Consider the following 17,771-nt stretch of genomic DNA (forward strand, 5'->3'; position numbering starts at 1 on the left):
TTATATACTTGGATTTAAGGTTTAGTGATTAGAGTTTAGGGTTTAGTATTTGGAAGGTGCGGGTTTAGTGATAGCAGTTTAGGGTTTAATATTCAAAAGTTGGATCTGGGTTTAGCATTTAGGAGTTGTGTGCTGAGTTAGAGACTTAGAGTCCTATACTATTTCAGTGATATGAAATACATTCTGTATTTGGGTTTAGGGTTTGTATTTAGATTTCGGATTTAGTGTTTAGGGTATAGTATTTAGAGGCTTGGAGTAGGTGATGTTGGGATAAAATTTATTATTTAGGAGTTGGGTTAGAGTTGTTCTTTTATACTATTTTGTTATACTAAAGAGAACACTTCTGTTTAGTAAGTAATGAAATATACCATTTATTGCAAAGGTGTTCTAATTTTATTCACGCTTTACTGTGCATGGTTAATTGCACTATCATAAATTTCACTATCATAAATTGCACGCTTTATGGGTCTAGGTTTATAGTAAAGTTTAGTTGCACTATCATAAATTGCATACTATAATAAATAAGTATGTGGTAAATAAATGTTTGGTGTGGTTTCCACTACGTGATGGAATTATAATAATTGTGTTTCATTTATAGCTATAACTATAATTGATGATGTCATCCACGCTCTTCTTTTTTCACCGGGTACTTGTCAAAAGAGAGGGTATAACCGACTCAATCATGGACAAAATGTTACTAGGTTAATAATGTCAAAATCAGTGCTATTGGCTTAAATTTTATTGCAAACTTGGTTATTTGGCAAATTCACCCTTAAGCTAAAACTAAGAAATAAAATCCCTTCCCTTGCTTATTAAAAGGAAAGCATTTAAAAAAAATAACATTGGTTTGATATCTTATTTACATACTTGCCATTTTAATGATGCGTCAACTCCACGTGCCTCTTCAACCCACAGTTAAAAGAATCCTTTAATTACTAGACAAATTACATAATATGCCATTGGTATCACCATACACTACGTTTGTGTTAGTTCCTCTTGAAAATATGCAAGAACTTCTAGATCTTGCATTGAATTCAAGTCAAAAAATAAATATTTGTTTTCTTTTTCCAGCTCATTCAAAGCATAATTCTTCTTTTAAATCTACGAGTGATATTTTCGTTGTGCTCTTGTCTTTTTTAGTTGTTTCAAAAATTCAGTATTTCCTTCTTTTAAAGTATTGATAACTGATGTTGTTTGATCACCAAGTTATAGATTGTTCAACGATTACTTTTCGGAGACGCCGATGTACAATGATGTTGTTTCGTAGGACATATCGTATGTCGCGCCCTCTATTCCTTCGTATAATCGAAGCCGTTGAAAGTTATGACAACTACTTCACACAAAAACGGGATGCAGCAGATATGGTTGGATTATCGTCTTTGCAAAAAGTAACGGCCGCATTTCAGATGTTAGCATATGGTCTTCCTGCTCATTTAGTCGTAGAAAATCAAAGATAAAGAAGTTCATTTTACGTTTCGAAATTCGTTAATTGATAATTTGTGGAAAAAATACACTAATGGTTAGGCCTGGAACTTTTATCCGAGATCCGGATTCGATCCGTGATCCGATCCGAAAATCCGGATATCCGGAGAGGCCGAATCCGGATCCGGATAGTAAAATGTTGGATCCGTCAAAGCCGAATCCGGATCCGGATATCTTGATTTTTTAGTCCGGATATCCGGATCCGTAAATTTTATTAATAACTATTTCAAAAATAGTAATATCTATATATAAAAACTAATTTTATTTAATATATTTTCATTTTTCTAATAGTATATATAAATTTTATGTAAATTTTGTACTATTATACATATAAATAATTAAAAACATTATATATTTTTATTTTTAAATTATTGTTAATATTTTATATATATTAATATTATTTTTTATTTATTTTAAAGATCCAAATCCGGATCCGGATATCCGCCGGATATTATAATTTTTAGAAGGATATCCGACACCCGGATATCCACGAACCCCGGATCCGGATAAGGATAGTAAAATTATGGATCCGCCGGATAAGGATCCGGATCCGGATATCTTAAAATTGCCCGGATACCGATCCGTCCGAGGCCTACTAATGGTGATGTTTAAGTTAAATGTATTATGTTTTAATATAATGTAATTTTTTAGATAATAAATGTTTGATATAAATATATAATTTATAAGAACTTTATGAAAAATAAAATATAAGGGACCAATTTGTAAATTTATAAGTAAAAAGTATTAATCATAAAAAAAAAAAAAAAATATATATTTAAAAAGATTCTTTTTTAGAGTTAAATTTAGAGAGAAGTCACTCTATTTAGAGTAACAATTTAGTTTCTTTTTGTTTTCTTCTTTGTAATCGGGTGTCGGCAGAAATACTTCAGTTTTGAGACCTTTACTTAACTAACAATACTTATTAAGCTAAAACTAAGAAATAAAATATGAAAGTAAAGCAAAAACAAAAAGCTAAACTACACTACTTATAAATGTGTGCTTTATCGCTTATAAATGAGATTCTCAAGAGCCTAAAATTTCACTTTTAATTAATTTTACTTTGATAAATCTGTTAACTCTCCGGCGGCGGATGCAGAGAGCGGTATTTTACGGTGGGTGGTAAAGAAAGGCTCAACTATCGTTTCACTTTGCTTCTTGTTACTGTCATCGGGATCTTCTATTCTCAGTTTTCTCCGTCTCCTCTCTTCTCAAAAACCCTAAACTACTCTTAATTTGGGGTCGTTTCATTCATCCTTGTTCGGGTCGTGTCTTGCAGGTTGGCGCAACAACAAGTGAAGAGGATCGAATCATCCCCCTCAACCTTCGCTACGGATCTTGCAACGCTGCAAACTCAAATTGGGTACCAACTTATTATCACTTTTTCTTCTTTTGATAAAGATTTTTAGAGTAGTTGATGTATCTCTGTGATGATCACTTAGCTTTAAGATAAAAATAATAATAATAATCTCTATGATGTTGATCAAGTTGAATCACTGAGCTTTGAGATTATATTTGGTTACAAAATGTCTGTAATAATCAAAAATGAATCACTAAACTTTAGGATGATTTGGCTAGAGGAATCATATGGTAATGAAGTTGTCATATCTGTATTCTTTGAAGTTGACTCTTTTTTTTCGTGTGTCATCAACCTTCTACGTCGTGATATGACTCATGCTTCCTTCTCTCAAGAGCACAACAAAGCCCTCACTATCTTTGGAACCCATCTCATTGAGACCTCCGTCTCTCTTAAGTCCCTTGCTAAAGATATCGACATTTCCTCCAAAGTTTTGACCCGTTTGATAGCAGAGGTTTCAAATGTGAATTCCTCTTGTGCCCTCGACGGACACCGGTTGGGTTTAGAGAGGGTTATTAGGGTTTCTTCCAAGACTGATGCTTCAAACTCGGCCATCCTTTGTGCTGCCTTTAGAGCAATCTTTGGAGCTGTTGCTACTGATTCTGGAATGGTTGATGAGAGGCGACCAAGGTTTTCTTGAAAGTACATGGAGATCGAGTTGGAAGACTAGTGTCTGTGTTGTAAATTAGTGGTGCTTTATCCTTTCGTGTTTTTCTTCCTTTGCCAAAAGCTCTAAGAGATTCTTCTTTAAGGGCTGCTTATATGGTAATAATCTCAAGCTTTCTCTTTTAATGTTGTGTTACGACCAAAACATTATACTAGTTGATGTTATGAAGATGTAAGGAACCAGTTGTATAGGCAGGCCCAATGAAAGGTTTCAAGCTTCAACTAAAGAGACACCAGATTAAACAAATTAGATGACAGGTTTCGCGTTGAGAAGATTCATGGAAGTTTGTTTAAATCTGAAATTTTACTGTTATCTCAGTAGAAAATGCGCAAAAAAATGTGACTTGCGGCTAAGGCTGATGTAACAAATGTCATGGGTCGTAATGAGTCACTGGTCAGGAGTGCGCAAAGATATTGTTCGTGGATAGGAAAGCACTATATCTTGTATTACAAAAAGATTTGTCATCGGTGCCAGCGAGCTGCAGCCGGAAGTGAAATGACCTCCTAGCTAGAGTTGGTTCAGTTCCAGAAAAATGAGAACGGTAGTGAGACTGAATCAACTGAACACCTACAGAAGCTTCATATAAGTGAATGCCCCAGGAGAGTATACGGTTTATCTTTTGCCGCAGAGATGGCGTGTACTACTCTTAGGTACTTTGAGACAACAAGTAATGCCGCTGCTGTTGTAATCTGAACAGACTAAAAGAAGCATTTGTCACTCGCTCTAGAAAAAGGTTGTGTTGGAATGAGATCTAAACCAAAACCAAGGTGGGATCTACGGAAGCGTTTTGCCAACAACTGAAACTTCACCTGCAAAATCTCAAAGCTGAAAAAAGAGAAATGGCATGAAAAAGATGTGGAACTTTCTTACAATAAACACTCGGTGATATGAGCTAATTAAGTTCAGATAAATGAAAATGAGGATTAGAAACTTGGTTATAAAAAAAGTCTTGTGACACTTAACACTTAATGTACGATCAAATAAATGAAAATAAGTCTTGTGACACTTAACACTTAAATGTACGATCAAGTAAATGAAAATGAATTAAACAAAAATATATTGGTTATACAAAAAAGTCAAATACATAGAAAATATATAAAATTACATTGGAAATAGAAATGTAGATATGAAAATGAGTGTCCAATGTAATTTTATATATTTGACTTTTTAATAACCAATATATTTTTAACTCATTTTCATTTATTTGATCGTACATTAAAAAAAGACTTATTAGTATATTTTGAAATTTTCTTAATTCATTTTCTTTGTGAGACAAAGAGAGTAAATTATAATTAAATTTTTACAAAATATTTTATACTCCGCAATTTCCATGGCACTTGTGCTTACTTCATGGTTGGGAAAATCCTTATTGTCCATTTTTTCCATGGCACTTGTGTTTATAATGTAACCCTTATCTTTTGTGATCAAACAAGAATGCTTGTAAATGTCATGGGTGATACGTATACAACTTTATGTATGCTTTACAATATATTGAAAACTTTGGAGTAACCAAAGTCGAATTGGAACAGCAATTAACTAATTTTTGCATATGGTAATTATTTGTAAGATAAGTAATGGCAGAGATATGGATTTTGGTGGTTATGTCTTGGTTTGCTTATCTACCATGTATATGATTGTTGGTTTTAGTAGCACTAAAAGACCCATATTATCTCAATTCGGTGAAGCACAAGAATTAGCCAAAGAGTAAGGGAGTTCGCACAATTGAGACACTGAAGAAGCATTACATGAGCTAAGTTTCCTCCAGTAGCATGTAATTTGGTTCATTATTTTGAATTTTGTTCACATATGCTGAAGTGTATATTAGTCCTAGAAGGGGAAAACATGTATGATTGATATCCACAGATATACATATATATATATATATATAGTTTTAAATTAAAATATATACCATTTAAAAATACATAAATATTTTAATTTAAAAATTACTTTGAACAATTTTTTTTTTTTTTTTGATAAAATCTTTGAACAAATATTAACAACTCAATTTTTTAAATAGTTCTAACTCGCACAGAGAAAGATTCTAAAAAGCAAAAGAAGCGTGAGTCAAATTAATTGATATGAAGTTGATTTCACAAGGAGGGAAAGACAAGTAGTCAAAAGCAGGAAGCATATGAAGCAACAGTAAAAGCAGTGAAGGATGACAAGGGAGAATAAAGACTATGAATGAATGTTGAATGAGAACTGGGAGCTCCTGAGTGATTAATACTATTAATCACACAATGAAAATTTTGTTATCAGTAATTTAAAGTTTTTCTATAATAGATACAATTAATAAAAAAAAACCATATGTTTGCACCAATTTAATTATATACGTAATAATTACTGACTTTTTAATTATTCAATATATATTTATTACTTCATAATATGTAATATATAATACATAAAATAATTTATATATATAATGTTCATCCCGCGCAAGGCGAAGATCTTAACCTAGTTTTTTTTTTTTTTTGTAAAATGCTTTCATATTAAAACAGAAAAGAAATAAAATCATACAAGTCCCTAGACTTTAGTTTTGTTCGAGTTTGGCCCAGTAAGAATAAGAGAGGAAAACACATATTAAAGAACTAAGGAGGCCCATCATAGCCCAGTAACCAAGCCCTGCGTAGTAGGAAGATTTTTTGTCTTCCTTGCAACGACCGAAGTCGGAGAGACACCGAGAGAGGGAAGAGATCATTCTGTTGAGAACCATAGTTGCATCAAAAGAGAAGCTTGGCGTGGCCTTGATTCCCTAAAGCTCTGAATTTGGTTTCTAATCAGCCTGTCCAAGAGAGTGATGATAGCATCAGTTGATCGGAACACCTGTTGATGGATTCGCATGTTCCTCTCTTTCCAAATAGAATAGATCGACGACTGCCATGCCAGGAGAAACAGTCTACGTAAGTTCTTGTTCCCTCTGAAATTTTGTAGACTAATTACCGTTTCATCCCAGTTAGGTCTCGCTTGGAAGCCACAACGAGCAGCCATCACGGAGCAGATTTGGAAAGTGAACGAGCAGTCAAAGAAGAGATGGTTACGAGATTCCTGACCCACATTGCACAATGGGCAGAGAGGATCGACTTGAAGTCCCCAACTGAGAAGTCTGTCCTTTGTTGGGCATTGATTTTGAATGACTAACCAAGTGAGGAAATTTTGGCGTGGAATCCCATAGGAGCTCCAAACCAGTGAAGACCAGGCCACAATAGCTACATCACCCTTGAGGTAAGCGTAGACCGATCCAGTGGAGAACTTGTCCCTTGATTTTCCATTAATTACCCACTCATATGAATTTTCTTCTTGTGATAGGGTGACAGTTGTGAGATGAATCTGAACTTCCAAAAGCTCTTCTGTTCTGGCAGGAGGCAGTGATCAATTTCCATCAGAGTATAGAGAGGACAAAGTAGCAGTTTTTCGAATTCCCAATCATGGACATCACCATTGAGGTACACGTTAAGGCAACCATACGGGGACCAGTTGTCAAACCAGAAGCTCGTTGAGATACCGTTACCAAGTCAACGTTTTATCAGAGGATAACAGAGGTCTCTAGTCTTGATAAGCTTATTCACCAACCATGAATATGATGAACTGGTTTTGATTGTCCAGAAGTTGCTAATATTTCCTTTTAAAATGATCTCTTTGAAATAGGAAACCCATACCGAAGAAGGGCGAAAGAAGAGCAGCCACACCAACTTCAGGGAGCAAGCTCGGTTCCAACCAAGTAAGTATTTAACTCCCAACCCACCATGCTCCTTAGTTAACGTGACTCTGTCCCAAGCTACTCTTGCGGAGTGATGCCCCTCAGTTTCTCCCTTCCATAAGAATAACCCACAAAGTGAATTTATTTTGTTAATACATGCTTTTGGAAGGATGAAAGAGGAACACCAGAAGGTTGTGATTCCAAATATCACAGTTTTGATCAAGAGCAATCTCCCAGCAAAGGACAAGGCTTTGGCCGGCCAAGAGGAGAAGCGCGCTTTTACTTGCTGGAGCAGGGGCTCGCAATTGGCGAGAGTAAGCTTCGTAGTACAAAGCGGCACACCAAGATACTTCATAGGTAGAGTACCACATTTCATTCCAGTTGAGACTTGAATAGCTGATATTTCTGCTTCTGATAGGCATGTTGCAAAGAAACTTGTTTTTTGATAGCTAACTGCTAGGTTGGATCTGAGCTCGAATTCATGGAGGGTTTGTAGTACCGCTTGGACAGATTCAATGGAGCCTTCAATGAAAATGAGGAGATCATCAGCGAAAGAGAGATGGGTAAGTTTGATCTTTCTATTGTTATGATGATACTCCATATACCCATCCGTTGCCATTTTGTTGAGCATTAAGGAGAGACAGTTCATAGCAATTACAAAGAGGTAAGGAAATAATGGGTCCCCCTGCCTTAGACCTCTTCTTCCCTTGAAATACCCATTGATAGTCCCATTGTATCCTAAAGTGTAGTTTGTTGTACAAAGACAAGCCCTTAGCCAGCCAACAAAGAGGGGAGGGAGATCTAAGCCATCCAAGCAAGCGAGAAGGAAGTCCCATGAGAGCGTATCGAAGGCTTTTGCAATGTCCACTTTTAGGGTAACCTTCTTCTTCCCCTTATCTTTATGATACCCATTCACCAACTCACTCGCTAGCACAATGTTTTAAACTAGTAGCCTATTCTTAACAAAAGCAGTCTTGTTTGGTAGAATTAAATCGGTTAAAATAGGTTTGAGGCGAGCTACCAACAATCTAGAGATCACCTTGTAAATGGTGTTGAGACATGCGATAGGCCTGTAATCTACAATCTGAGACGCTCCAGGAAACTTTGGCACTAGCGATAGTATAGTTGAATTAGTGGTTGCAGGGAGAAAAGCCGAGTAGAAGAAATGGTTGATCGAGTTGATAACCTCTTCCCCAATGATGGACCAAACAGCTTTGTAGAAGCCCGAAGTTAACCTATCTGGTCATGGCGCTTTGTTAGAATTTAGCTTGAAGAATGGTTTATTAATCTCTTCACTAGACGGCAACTTTAGCATATATGTTTTTTGCTGCAGGGAAAATCTGAAGTTACATATTGCTCTGAACCATTCCGGGGGAGAGACCAAACTGGGACGGGGGAGGAAGTCAGGGCCAAGAACTGATTTAAAATGTCCCACCGCGGGGACACTCATTTCAATAGGATCAGTGATGACATCACCTGAGGCTAGAAGGAAAGATCTGATGGCGTTGAAGCATGCTATAGCCTGACAGACTCTGTGAAAGTAAGTAGTGTTGAGATCCCCTTCTTGCAGCCAATTGATTCTTGATTTTTGTCTAAAGTAGCTTTCCTCCAACAGACGCAAGAAGTTCCATTTGTCATGTAGGAGTTTTTCTTCAAGAAAAGACTGAGGGGAGGGATCTTCCAGTGCTCGTACCTGCGCGATTTGTAACAAACTGTTAGTTTCTCTCACTCTTTCTTGGATATTTGAGTAATTCTCTCTGTTTAAGGTTTTTAAAAAACTCTTGATGCATTTCAACTTCCAGCATAAACCCGTGAGTGTTATAGCCATACTTCCAGTCTGAAACCAAGCATCAGACACCACCTCGGTGAAGTTTGGATGTTTAGTTAGGTAGTTTAGGAATCGGAAGGGTGGGTTCCAGTTTTGGGTAGTTGAAAGGCTAGGTCAATAAGATATGGACAATGGTCAGAGAAGAGGGGTGGGAGGAATGAAGCACTAACATGGGGGAAGGCCGTTATAATGGGACTGTTAATGAGCTGCCTATCCAACTTCTTTGCCACTAGGGAGTCATCTTGTTTGTTGGTACATGTTAGTAGGGGACCAGTGTACCGAAAATCAAAGACAACCATTTGATGGAGACAGTCCCGAAATTGGTACATCTGAGCATAATTGATGTTGTCTGCTATAGCACAGTGCTCCGATCCAAATAGAATCTGGTTAAAATCACCTCCAATAATCCAAGGTGTTGCTTCAAGGTCAAGTGTAGCGTGCAGTTGCAGGAGCTCAACCCATAGATCATTACACTCCTCAGCCAAGTTAGAAGCATATATGGCCGTGTAGATAAAGGGTTGATGGCATGGGAGCAGGAGTTCACAGGTGATTGCTTGCCTAGACTGTGAGAGAACACGTAGTTTCAAAGGGTCTCTCCAGATAAGGATAATCCTACCATCCTCATCACATTGGTGATTTGAAGTGACGTTCCAGCCATAGCAGAGAGAGGACATAAAGGGCCAAGGGCTAGTTCTTTTATATGTGTTTCCAAAAGGGCACCAAAAAGGGGTTTATGACTACTAAGCCAATTAATAAAAGTCTGATGTTTATCCGGGACGTTTAGTCCTAGGACGTTCCAAAAAAAATAGTTTCACTCATTTAAGAGTGGAAAATTTGGTCTACTACGGGAAGTAGAGACCCTGAACAGTCAGAAGATAGAGAGTTTAAGATTTGAAAGGGGTTTGAGGAAAGAGTTTGGACAACAAGAGGGGTGTCAGTAGCAGGAGAGGGATCAGAACTTAAGGCTGGAAATGGACCAAGGGAAAAGCAAGAGGAAGTTGAAACTGGGTGTAAAGTAGGTGGAGGGTCATCGGTGAAAGAAGTAGATGGAGGTGATAAGGAAAGAGAGGATCTGGCTCTTTTAAGGGAAGGTTTGGTAGTTTTTGAAGGAGTGGAAAACACACAGGGAAGGGTTGCAGTTGAAAGGATTGCGGAAGTACGGGGCTTAGGAGGAGGGAGAGAAGGTAAAAGATGGAGGAGGGTCAATTGGTTTAGGGTCTAAGGCTGAAGAAGGAGGAATTTCCACATCCATAGGACCAGAGGAAGAAGCATCAGTTCGGGCTTTTGGCACAGGTACATAGATTTCGTTTTGGCCATTCTTTGCAACCTTTATGTGTTGCTTACCATTCTTTTTAGCAGGAGTTTTATGAACTGATTGCTTTCCTTTGGCATGAGAATCATCTTGGACGTTTACTGGAGGTGTGAACTGTAAGCAACTCTTGAGGATGTGCCCTAGTTCATGACAGTGAGAGCATGTGGGAGGAGTCCATGGATAATCAACAAGCACCTCAACAACTTCTCCATTATGCCTTTCAAATTCTACAATCTTCGGCAGGGGCTGAGTAAGATCCACTTCAACCTTCACATGGGAGAGGGTAAGACTGACCATGTTCGTAGTAAATTCATCTGTTTCTTTTGGATCACCTACTAAACCAGCCACCAGACTAAGCCCCTATTGATGTCTCAGGTCGAGGGAAACACCTGTCAAGTGAGCCCAAATTTTATTGCTTTCAGTGGAGGAGTGGAGGAGGAGTGAGCAGATGAGCACTGAGCCGTATGAAACATAGAGTCCCCGACGTACCAGATGCATTTATCAAGAATCTTGTACCTCAAGAAGTCATTAGGAATGCGAACAATGGCTGATCTATTGAGAGGGTTATTATGAATCTCTAGCCTTCTACCCTTACCCCACATATGGTTAAATACGCTCTGTATTTGATTGAAATGAGGATGTTTTCCATTAAAATAGCAAATGATGAAGTCGTTGTGAAGCTCTGCTCCTTCTTCAAACACTGAGTCAGGGATGAGCACACGAGGGCGCCCAGTCGCAGAGATCGACACAGGAGCCAAGCGTCTCAGGGTTTTATCTTCCTTAGCTTTTAGCTTGTCAGCTAAAGTAGGAGAAGGGTTGGAGGGGTAGTGTGAATGTGAGAGATAGGAGGAATATGAGGTAGGCGGTTAAGGGGGGGGGGGAAGTTTTGTTTGAAATGAGAGGGGAGGTACCTTTGGGGAGGGTAACGAACTGCTGATGTTGAGAAACTGAGTTAGTAGGGAGGCTTGAAGTTGAGAGAGGAGTCGTTGGAATGAGAACAGATCCAGGGACCAGTTTGGTTGAAAGGTTGGTCACAGAGAGAGTAGGATCTGGGAGAATGGTTGGGTTTGTTGCTAACAAAGTTGTCGCAAGAGAGGAGACAGTATCTAGTGTTCCAAAAGGGAACAATATGATTGGATCCCAGCAAGGGAACATTGGTTTTGACCATAGAAGCTTCAGTTGGAGGCTCACTATTGTCAAGGGAGGGAGCTGTGGCCGAGCCGACTACAGCAGTAACCGAGGAGTTTGGATTAGGGTTTGACTTTGAGTTAGATCTAGAACGAGTTTGTTTGGGTAAGTTGGGTGAAAGAAAAGGAAACTGGTTGAGGGAAAGAGTGGAGGAGGGATCTGGCGGGTCAGGGGGAATATCACCGGAGGTGGGAGACGACAGTTTCAGACCGGAAGTACCGCCGGGAACAGCCCAACGAAAGTGCATTAGTAACCGAGTCAGAGAGAGTTTAACTTCTTTTTTTTTCTTTTCTAGTTTATATTGTAGAGGAGAAAAAACACGAAGTTGGACCAATTTCAGATTCATACTAATAGTTCAAAAAAGCATCTTCACCTTAATCTATAACACGAAGTTGGACCAATTTAAATTAACGTGTTTAACGAATTTACCAAATCAACATGTCCTTAGTCTAAATTCAAAATTAACGCGTAACATACCTAACCTTAGTCTCTACATATAAATACACGAAGTTATAATTTTTAAACCAAGTGCATCAAAACCCCAACACAACAGTTACAAAAAAAAACCCAAACAAAAAATGTATGTGGTTCGTTTAATAACTTTGATGATTCTACTGTTCTTTGCATCATCAAACACAATCTTGGCCCGATTACCATTCGATTACCAATCTCTCAATACAGGTAAGTTTCTAATCATGAGAAACTTTTTCTATCGTCTTTTTAATTAGTATTTGAAGTTGAATTTTGTTTTATAGGAAAAGAAATAGGAACCGGGGTTTGGGATCAAAAGGCCATAAACGAGATCAAGAGAAAGGTGAAGCCCAGCACGTCACCACGTGGAGGCCAACACAACTAGTCGGTGTGTATTGGGAGTTATTTTTATGGACATAGGAGTTGTTCCATAGATTGTAGAATTCGGCTGATCGGAGAGGCATTGTTCCTATATCGTATGCGGCACCATATTGTGTAAAATAATATTCCTTAAATCCTGTAATAAATACCAAGGGTTGAAGTGAGTTATGGTTAAGTCAAGTGAGTTGAGTTTTAACAGTATCTTGTGTCCTTCATAATATGTTTTGATTGTTTTTAATAGAATAAATATTTTCCTTTTTATCTAAATCATTCCTGTTTTTAAACACTTTCTATATATCTTTGATCCTAAACATAATGTATCTATTGTGGTTGTAGTGCTTATAAATTTGAGAGCTAAAACATCTAAATATGTCCGACCTAGTTAATCTCAAATAAAATGGATAAATAGCTTATTTTGGTTACTTTAGGCACAAAATAAACGAGATAAAATAATAATAATAAAAAAATAAACGAAAAATTATGATTCTACACCAAGAGGTTTGAGTTTCAATCCCCAGAGTGCGAAATTATGCGAATTAATGGAGAAAAAACTTACAAGAGATCTGCAGCATGTCGTAAGGAGTACCGTCAAGCGTGGATGAACTGACGGCTGTAGAATCTTCTGTAATATTTCCCATAGTTTATAATAACATAATTATCCAGCGTTAAAAAAACGAGCTATTATATGTTGTTACATGATGTTTTGAAGAAAAACTTGTTTTTGTGTATAAACCGTAAAACTTATTAGCGGTTTTGACGGAAAATATAATCCGGTGGTTTTTACGGAAAAACAATTTTGGCGAAAAGATATATTTTGTGAAATTGCCTTTGCAAGACTACTTCAATCCTGCCAGGACCTATTCCAATAGGTCAGCCAATAAACTTCCAAAGGACGATATCAAGAAATTCGGGCTTAGCCGCGAATACCTAATCTTGGTACGTCAGAATCCATTCCGTGGAACCGTCTCGGAACACCCACACGATCACATCGTATACCTAGAAGACATGATGAATGACGAATACAATCGCTGTAAACTCTTTTCATTTTCCTTAGAGGGTGACGCCAGAAAATGGCTAGACCAACTACCAGCAAGATCTTTGACCTGATGGAAGGAAATTAGGAGAGTTTTCATCAATCACTACCTTCTAGGACTGACGACCCGGTTTGATCAAATCGCTTTACTAGGTAAATCTCTGGATCATGAAGATTAAATTGAGTATGTGATTGAAGGTCTTCCAGAGGAATACAAAGTGGTCATTGATCAGATTGAAGGGTGTGATACACCACCATCTCTCACGGAAGTACATGAGCGTCTTCTAAACCATGAGGTTAAGCTTCAGACTGCTGATGTAGCATCTCCGGTCTCTATCTCAGCGAATGCGGTGACATACAATGGTAACAAACAGAGCAACAACAACCGCAATCAGCAGCGCTTTGGAGGTTCCAACAAGTACAACAACAACCGCAACACAAACTGGCAGCCACCACAGAACTTCTCTCCACGTCCTGACAACCGTCAAACCCGTGGATACCAAGGAAAGTGCCAACTGTGTGGCGTGTTTGGACACAGTTCTCAGCATTGCTCGCAACTCCAAAGTTACGGCTCCTCCTCCGGTCAGTCCTATAGTCATGCTTCCTGGAATCCGCGTGCGAACTTTGCGACTTCGTCTCAGTACAATCCGAACAGGTGGATCTTGGATAGCGGCGCAACTCATCACCTGACGACTGACCTCAACAACCTTGCGCTTCATCAGCCTTACCTATTACCTTACAGCAAATTGGTAATTGTTCGTAAGATAAGTAACGGTAGAGGTGTAGAGTTTGGTGGTTATACCTTGGTTTGTTTGTCTACCATGTATATGTTTGTTGCTTTTAATAGCAGAAAAATTTTATTACTACAAAAATAGGTACACACAATTTATTTTACTAAGATAATGTCAATTATAAAACAATTAAATTACTCTATTTCAACATCTACAGTAACTCTATCCTTTAAATATTAAAGTCTAAACTCTAATCAATACATCCAAACAAAAAAAGTGTTTTAAGCTAGTTTATATTACTTTTATATTTTGAATAAAAGTATTTTTAATGCTATTTTAAGCTGTTTTATATTACTAATATTTATATGTGATATTTCTATTATTAATACTTATATGCTTTTTGTTTACCAAAACCATATGTAAATATTTCTAAACGAAACACTTTCAGATGGAAAATCCCAAAGCTGAAAAAGAAATATGAGATTTTTTCAAATATGACCTAAAATTTCAAGTCAAACACAAAAATAACCCATGTTTTTTTTAAACTTTTTTTTCCTATTCACCCTAGAAGTTTGAGTTATTCACGAAAATGCCATTACATTTTTTTTTCTTTCCTTTTTTGCAAATGATTATTTTACCTTATCATCCTCATCTTCACCAAGTATTTATAATATTGTCATTGCCATCAATACACTTAACCACCATGAATAACCAATTTGAAGCTCTTAATGCACCAAAGTTTCGATTTTTACTCTTCATATATCATTACTTATGCACACAAATCACATCTCTTTCACTCTCTTTTCAAATTCATCCAAAAAACTAAGATTTTGATTCCAAGCTTTGTAAGGTTCATAGAGACATTGAAGCTCATGATTCGTGGTCATTAACGCACCAAAATTTGAAGCTCTTAATGCACCAAATTTTTGATTTTTACTCTTCATATCTCATTACTTATGCACACAAAACACATTTCTTTCACTCTCTTTTCAAATTCATCCAAAAAAAAACTAAGATTTTGATTCCAAGCTTTGTAAGGTTCATAGAGACATTGAAGCTCATGATTCGTGGTCATTAACGACTTCTTAGCTTTTGCAGTGAAGTTCTGGGTACTTGGAGAAGCAAAACAAGTAATCTCACAGACTCAAGATATGAAATCATTTTTTTCTCAGCACTGTTCGCGAATACTTTCAGAAGACTTTGGGAAGACTTTCAGAAGACTTCGCTAGATGTGTTCTCCATAAAAAAAGACTTCCCTAGAAGTCTTCTAACTTTCCTTTATTAAGAAAAAAAACCCGAAAATTCCAGAGAAGACTTCTCGAGAAGTCTTCTCGGATAAATATGTTAGTTTTGCAATTGACCGAAGTTTGTCAGAAATTTGACTTTTTATAGAAAACTTCTCCGAAAAAACTTCTATAGAAGTCTTCTGAAAGTTTTCCCGAAGTCTTCTCACGGTTGCAAGAAGTCTGCGTGGGTTACTTTTGCAATTGAAAAATAATAGTGAAACATTTAATATTAATGAGAAGACTTCTTGAGAAGTCTTCTCAAATTTTATTCCGGGTTTTGGTCAAACTTTTGGTTACGAGAGAAGCCTTCTATAGAAGTCTTTTCCGAGAAGACTTCCCGAGAAGTCTTCTATAAAAAGTCAAGTTTCTGACAAACTTCAGTCAATTGCAAAACTAACATGTTTATCCGAGAAGACTTCTCGAAAAGTCTTCTCTGACATTTTTGAGAATTTTTCAAATTCAAAATTAAGCCAATATTTACAAAGGAAGACTTCTCAAGATGTCTTCTGTAGAGTAGACTTCTTAGGAAGTCTTCCTTCGTAAATTTGCAATTGCAAAAATGACCTAAATCGAAGACTTCTTAAGAAGTCTTCTCGAAAAAGACTTCCATAGAAGTCTTCTACGTCAATGTTTAATAAACTTTCATTTTTCTACAATTTAAATGATTTTTAATATTTTCTTATTAATTCATGTGTATTAGTCAATATTGAGGCTCATGGATGAAATTCATAACTTATTTGGTGATAGTCATGAGATTTCAAATATTTATGTTTACTAATGTTTCTAGCTAATCCGAAAAGACTTCTTAAGAAGTCTTCTCTAGATTAGTTCTCGAGAAGTCTTCTATGTAAGATTTTTAAGAGTGTTAAGTAACTTTAAGGTATGCTTTTAACTTTCAAAAGTGTTAAGTAACTTCAAGAATATCAAATCATGTGGTTTAATGTGTCTCTTTAGATTATAAGGTATAATTTTTAATTTACATTAGATTTAAAATTTTAACTTTCACTTAAAATTTCAAGTTATCATCTTTTGTGAATTTGACTAAGTTTTCTTGTGAAGTCTTCTCTCTTAGTTTTAGTAAATTTGACTAAGTTTTTGTGTTATTATGTTTTGTTATGAGAGGGTAGAATGGTTTAAAAAATTTATTGGTATGTTGTATCAATAACTTCAATAATGTCAAGTACTTTGGGAAAAACATGAAAATATATATCAAATTCTTTTGATTAACATCTCTTCAAGTTTACAAAAGAATTCACAACTAAAATAATACACATACAAATCATAAAATAGACCATAAACAAAACTATTACACATGGAGCTAGATATAATTCCTCCACATAGATAAGCTTGGACTCCACTTTACATCATTCCTTTGTACCACCTTGGGCAGAAGACTTCGGAAGATTTCCCGAAGACTTCGTGTGAAGTCGTCTAGCATAAAATACATTAGAAGACTTCCCAAGAAGTCTTCCGAGAGTCTTCCAAGAGTCTTCTAAGAAGTTTTCCAAAGTCTGACTCAGATCTGAAAAATCTGAATATTCAAAAACATTCAAATGGCTTCAAAAGAGAGAAAGCTTCAAAAATAATTTTTTATGCTTAAATAATTAACAAAACAATCAAATTATGTTGAATCTATAACTTTTTAGAATCTAATATATAAACACACACAAAATACAAATCCAAAATTTGTACCACTTTGGGCAGAAGACTCCGGAAGACTTCCTGAAGATTTTGTGGGAAGTCTTCTAGCATAAAATGCATTAGAAGACTTGCATAAAGTATTTTGAGAAGTCTTCCGAGAGTCTTCTGAGAAGTCTATCAAAGTCTGTCTTAGATTTGAAAAACCTGCAGACTGAAAAACATTCAAATGACTTCAAAACAGAGAAAAACTTTAAAAATACAATTTTATGCTTAAATAATAAACGAAACAGTCACATTAAGTTGAATCTATAGCATTTTAGAATCTAATATATAAAACACACAATAATACATATCCAAATTTATAGATCTACCTTTGAATGAGTGAAAGATGAGAACCATGTAATGAAAAATCTGAAAAAAGAAGATAAATTAGGGAGAAGACATAAGAAAAAAATGAGAAATAGATTTAAAGTTTAGTGTTTTGATGTTCAAAGAGATTAAAGAGAGGTTGGAGAGTTTTAGAGTGAGAAACTTTACATATTTTTTTGCAGCCATTTGAGAGGAAGAAAGAGAATGTGTAAATTTTCTTTATATATGGAGACAAAAATTTCAATTAGGTTAAATATTTTCGATACAGAAGACTTCTTGGGAAGTCTTCTAAGAGAACTTCTAGACCCTAAAATCAAATACATGAGAAGAC

General features: G+C 36.4%; 1 protein-coding gene and 1 long non-coding RNA gene across 2 annotated transcripts; one reads left to right on the forward strand and one right to left on the reverse strand.

The window, feature by feature from the left end:
* The first annotated feature begins 1,940 nt into the window (after window positions 1–1,940).
* LOC106425352 lies at window positions 1,941–3,729 on the forward strand. The gene is made up of 2 exons (XR_001285097.3): window positions 1,941–2,842; window positions 3,172–3,729. It is a non-coding gene; the product is annotated as an uncharacterized LOC106425352 (long non-coding RNA).
* A 2,468-nt stretch (window positions 3,730–6,197) lies between these two features.
* On the reverse strand, window positions 6,198–9,702 carry LOC106425393. Its single transcript, XM_013866125.1, has 6 exons — window positions 9,199–9,702; window positions 8,551–8,893; window positions 8,260–8,439; window positions 7,412–8,127; window positions 7,194–7,312; window positions 6,198–6,855 (listed from the first exon to the last, which is right to left on the reverse strand). The coding sequence occupies exons 1-6, from the start codon at window positions 9,700–9,702 to the stop codon at window positions 6,198–6,200; spliced, it is 2,520 nt and encodes an 839-aa protein (XP_013721579.1).
* Between the last annotated feature and the right edge of the window lie 8,069 nt (window positions 9,703–17,771).

This window comes from Brassica napus, chromosome C7 (assembly GCF_020379485.1).
Source record: "Brassica napus cultivar Da-Ae chromosome C7, Da-Ae, whole genome shotgun sequence".
In the NCBI taxonomy this organism is placed as follows: Eukaryota; Viridiplantae; Streptophyta; class Magnoliopsida; order Brassicales; family Brassicaceae; genus Brassica; species Brassica napus.

Bases quoted from the DNA above. Each gene is read 5' to 3' on its own strand.
- LOC106425393 (XM_013866125.1), bottom strand. From the start codon at position 9,702: ATGTCCTCTCTCTGCTATGGCTGGAACGTCACTTCAAATCACCAATGT. The intron at 8,440-8,550 runs GTAACTTCAGAT...CGCCATGACCAG, and splicing joins GGAATGGTTCAGAGCAATAT to ATAGGTTAACTTCGGGCTTC. The intron at 6,856-7,193 runs GTTGGTGTGGCT...GCCTCCTGCCAG, and splicing joins AACCGAGCTTGCTCCCTGAA to AACAGAAGAGCTTTTGGAAG.